Here is a 4,734-nt window from a genome sequence, read left to right as displayed (position 1 = left end):
ACTGTGGACTGAGAAGGAAAACGCCGGGTAAACATCTTTGCGAGGGCAGAATGATAATTCCTTGTGCGAAGATGGCTTATGTTGCTTCTGTTGAACGAGGAAATCGTCTGTTTGTTTCATTGGAATCATTTGAAAGTGAGAAATAAGCTTAAGTTCTTTTCATGCCCGCATCCCACTCATTCGGCAACTTGGATAAGTCACTTACCTGCCCTCCATTCTCATATTTTACAACACTAGTTACTTTTACAAGAGCGAGGCAATAAAATAAAGAAAATAAGTCTTAATTTTAAGAGAGGATCGCAAAAAGTTTTGAAACTAAGTATAAATTTGACTCCAATGCTACTTGATGTTTCCCTTTTACTTGGAGTTTGGTAGTGGTCCATCGTCCAGTATTTTTCCTGCAGCTGGCTGGTAACTGTAATTTTTTTCTCCAGCTTTGTCGATCACCTTGTAGAGCCTTGCTGGGATGAGGGTGGGGAGACATGAGAATCATGATAATGAAATACGAAACCATCCCCCTGCACGTGCCTGGACAATACTCACTTCACCTTTGCATCCATTGCACCAGCAAAAATCCAGCCTAAATTTTGCACTGTGTGTAAAGATACTGAGAGAGGAATGTAATCATACATCCAGCAAGACTAGAGGCATTCTGCTTCATACTCTAACATTTTATTATGCACAACTGATCCAGTTTCACTACCCAATGATAGACCCACAATGGCTCTATCTGGACCCACAATGACTCTATCTGATTCCTTTTCAACAACAACAACCACAACAACTACTATGGTATGTGTTACCACAAAACACAATATACAGTAACTCAAATATCTCTCTAATTTTATTGTTGTAAGTACCGTATATTCATTATTAAGACTATTACAAGTAGGAGCATTCTCAGAAGTTAATATCCAAACCCATGCTCAGCAAGAGAAAGACTAGAATAACATACAGCTGTATTAATGAAAGTAAGACAGTTTACTTGAATTAAAAAACCAAATTATATTTGCTTGTTCAAACATTGACTTAGAAGGTGTGGCAAGTAAATAATTATCGTCCCTTTTCTAGACAATTTTGAAGAGCTGTTTGGAAACCATCTTGTATTAATCACTGACATGCTCACATCTGTGATGTTTAATTTGCAGTAATACTGTTGTCATCATGCAGGATCTCATGCAGGAAAAAATGAGAGATGAATAACAACCCTGGCTTTTTCATCATAAAACCAATGAAATATTCAACGCTGGAATCCTCATCACAATCTCTGAAAACAATCTGGAATGTTGCTTGCCATGCATGGTTTGACCAGATCTGATCAGCACACACACACCAGGAAGAGTTTTAGACTTAAGCACTGGAATAAGAATAAATGACATGTTTAAACAACAGGAAACTGATGAAAGTAAAACAATAATATTATTATCACTTGGTCATTTTCATGCACAGATGTCACTTAAGATACTTGAAAAAAACATGGAAATCTGTGCCCTATTTGTAAAGATCCCTTTATAAAAAAACTAAACAACTTAACTGACTCCCTTAATAAGAGGTTTTGTCTAACAATGCAGATAAAAACAGTTGCTCACATCTTGAAAGTAATGACAGTCAAAATGACTCCCACCCAGATATCAACACTTTCCACAAGATTTCTTCAGGTCAGATGATTGGGACAATGAAATCAACAGAAATCTAGAGATCAATTAAATTTAATCACACCACAACCTGGTGTGTCCTGCAAAGCAACACAGAGCTGGAAAAGAAAGAACATCACCATCTACATACAAACCATTGCTCTTGCTGTGGAGAAACAGGTTGCAGAAAAGTCCACGGCTCTCGTATCACATGTCAGAGGTTAAAACTTCTGTTGTGGCAAAACCCTCCGCGTTTTGAGAGGAATTGCCCTTAGGCGAAAACCAGTAAACGAAAAATGTTATCAATTTAAAATTTACATCTTTTAGGTCTTCAACGGTGTGACCGAAACACGAGCTAGCAAACATTGTTTGGCAAAGATAAGATCCATGGAAACGACATAAACAAATAAATATTTCATGCCTGGGGGTGATTTTGTGCTGGAGGGCAGGCGATTGTTCATCGATTTCGAAAAGATCTAGACGACTCGATGACAAAACCTTCAGCTAAATTTGTATTTTCGGTGTATAACCAGGTGACAATGTGAGAGTTTTCGGTTGTGGTTATTTTGGAATGGTGACGAGCTTCATGTCCATTATTAAATGGTTTTAACATTGCATTTTTAAATTAATTTTCAAACGAAAAGAGCTGAGACCGTATTGCACCGCTAAAAGCATTGGACATGTACCTTACAGTACAACACACATGCACACTTTTGGATAGTACTAGCCTCAGTCCCCTCTCATTTTCATGAGATGATCTTTGATACAGTGACGTATGTGTCCTTTTGAGTATGTTTTGTTTTGTTTTGTTTTGTAATTCCTCAGGTGAATGCTGGTCCGCTGGCGTATGCACAGGGGTTTCTCGACAAATCTGTGCTGGCATCGCATCCACATAAACACATAGAAAAACTCCAGCAGGTTTACCGGTGTGTAACATTTCCTTTTTCTGCCTAAACTGTGCGAAACAGCAGCATAACAGTTTTCAGGGTTAAAGGATCGCGATTGGGATCATTATATCATTTTTGTTTGCTTTTGAGGAATTGATGATGAAAATACAGTCAACTCTCTCATAGCGACCACTTCTCGTAAGCGACCACCTCCCGTAAGCGACCACTTCGTAAACAACCGTTTTGTCTCTCAGTTAAATACTGTTCCCAGAGCTCTCTCGTAAGCGACCACCACTCAAATTTCTAAAGCGACCGCGACCACTTTTTAGGCCAGAAATTTGACATATTCTTTTGTTTTCTGTTTCTGGTAAGCGACCACCCAACATAATCATGTATGATCGTTAGTGAATCACTACTCAGAAGTGACAAAAGTTCAATTTTTAATGACGCTACCCCGGACTGCTGACAGATAATAACAGTTTACATTAATTGTAACAGTGATCTGTTCCAAAATGATATACTGTCAGTACAAAGTTTCATCAGAAGAATGCATAGATTGCCCAGGGGCTATTCAATGTGAAATATGCCAGTGCTTTCAATCTTTTCTTTAAGCCATGGAATAGAAATGTCATTATCTCCGTAGAAAATGTAACTGCAGGGAATTTCCAGTCCATAACCTGTTCCTCGATTTACACGTTTTCCTGTTATAATTATATATATATAATGCCCTTTCCATTGTTGGTCCTTCGTTTCAAGAATTTGCTAACATACTGAGACATTTGTAATGGTATGTGGCCGACAATTTCGTCTTCTTTTGACACGGTGTTGGGATGTTCGGCTTCAGTAAAATTTCTTGACAGCGGCCTCACTACTGCCACAGCATTTCCATCTTTTCCATTCAGTGGCTCACGTGCACCCCATGTTTGACGTTGTTTTCCTAGGTTTTGTTCGGTTTAAATTTAAGGTGATTTTCATTAACATGAGACACATTGACAAGTACTGTACACTCCACTCTACTTTTCCCGAAACTTGTTGCATGTGAAAAAAATCAAATAAATTAGTTTCTATTTGCCTAATTTTAGCTGATTAGGCAATATGTTTATGTAATTAATTGATCAATCCAGTGTTAGACTTATTTTGTTGATCTTTCCCGTAAGCGACCACCTCCCGTAAGCGACCACTTTGTCGTGCACCAAGGGTGGTCGCTTACGAGAGAGTTGACTGTAATTTTAATTAAATGGCTTATATGTAAGATACTCGCAAGACGTAATCTAGACTCAAACCTTAGTGAAGCCGATGATATTTTACACTGGCAATTCTCTGTACAAGGATTGTATCGAGACATATGTTAACATTTTAACTTACCCGAGCCTTTGAATCAGTCCCGTCCAACTGTTGTCATGTCAACGTCCTATGCGTATAAGGGAATGTCATTCATATCTACTATAATAATTGTTTAACTTGATCGTTATTTCAGGGAATTTATCGCTTGCTGTGGAAAGGCATTGGAAATAAACGATCAGTTGATAAAAGAAGATCAAAGAATGTACCAGGAAGATATGAAAGAGAAATACGTTCAGCTGAAAACACGGCTTGCCAAGTACATTGGAGATGAAGTAAGACCCTGACAGTAACCTTTTTGATTACCAATGCAAACAATTTGAACTTTTCCGTTCATTCACGTCTTGATTAAAGAATGTCGTTTATGTTACATTAACTTGATTGAATCTTGCAAGTAACTATTTCAAAAAGCCAAGAAGATCTCGTGTTTCGGATTTTGATACCTTCCGCTTGACTTCAACTATTATCTTTTCCCGCGCGGCTGATTACCACAGAGACATAATAAACATCTTACTAACCTCGTTTTCTCGGTCCGTACTGTAAAATTACGGATCCTTTTTTTTTTTTTTTTTTTTTTTATCGTGGATTTATGACCCAAGCGCGAAGCGCGCGGGCTATAAATCAACGGGAAGTAACTCGGTCCTTTATTTTACAGTACGGACCGAAAAACCAGGTTAGAAAGAGGTCTTTGTATATTCTTCACAAGAACTGTAGTACCGGGCGTGGTTTATTCGAAGGGTGGAAAACGCTGATCGTTTTTACAGTATAATTCAATTGATCATCCGCTGGTTGTGATTCTATCCATTTGTTCATAGTGCCATCCACCTTTGGAACGACCAAAGCCAATAGATTTCCATTTCGATAATTTTACC

At 38.2% G+C, this 4,734-nt stretch overlaps 1 protein-coding gene across 1 annotated transcript in view; it reads left to right on the top strand.

Annotated features, from left to right (window-relative positions):
• Positions 1-4,149, top strand: part of LOC138030893 (dedicator of cytokinesis protein 9-like) — a 14,386-nt gene extending 10,237 nt beyond the window's left edge. Inside the window, exons 8-10 of the mRNA XM_068878752.1 lie at positions 1,744-1,847; positions 2,460-2,560; positions 3,999-4,149. Of these exons, the coding sequence (XP_068734853.1) occupies positions 1,744-1,847; positions 2,460-2,560; positions 3,999-4,149 (356 nt within the window). The remainder of the gene's footprint in view (positions 1-1,743; positions 1,848-2,459; positions 2,561-3,998) is intronic.
• The last annotated feature ends 585 nt before the right edge of the window (positions 4,150-4,734 follow it).

Source organism: Montipora capricornis, chromosome 13 (genome assembly GCF_036669925.1).
Source record: "Montipora capricornis isolate CH-2021 chromosome 13, ASM3666992v2, whole genome shotgun sequence".
NCBI classification, from domain to species: domain Eukaryota; kingdom Metazoa; phylum Cnidaria; class Anthozoa; order Scleractinia; family Acroporidae; genus Montipora; species Montipora capricornis.
This window is presented reverse-complemented; position numbering and strand designations above follow the sequence as displayed.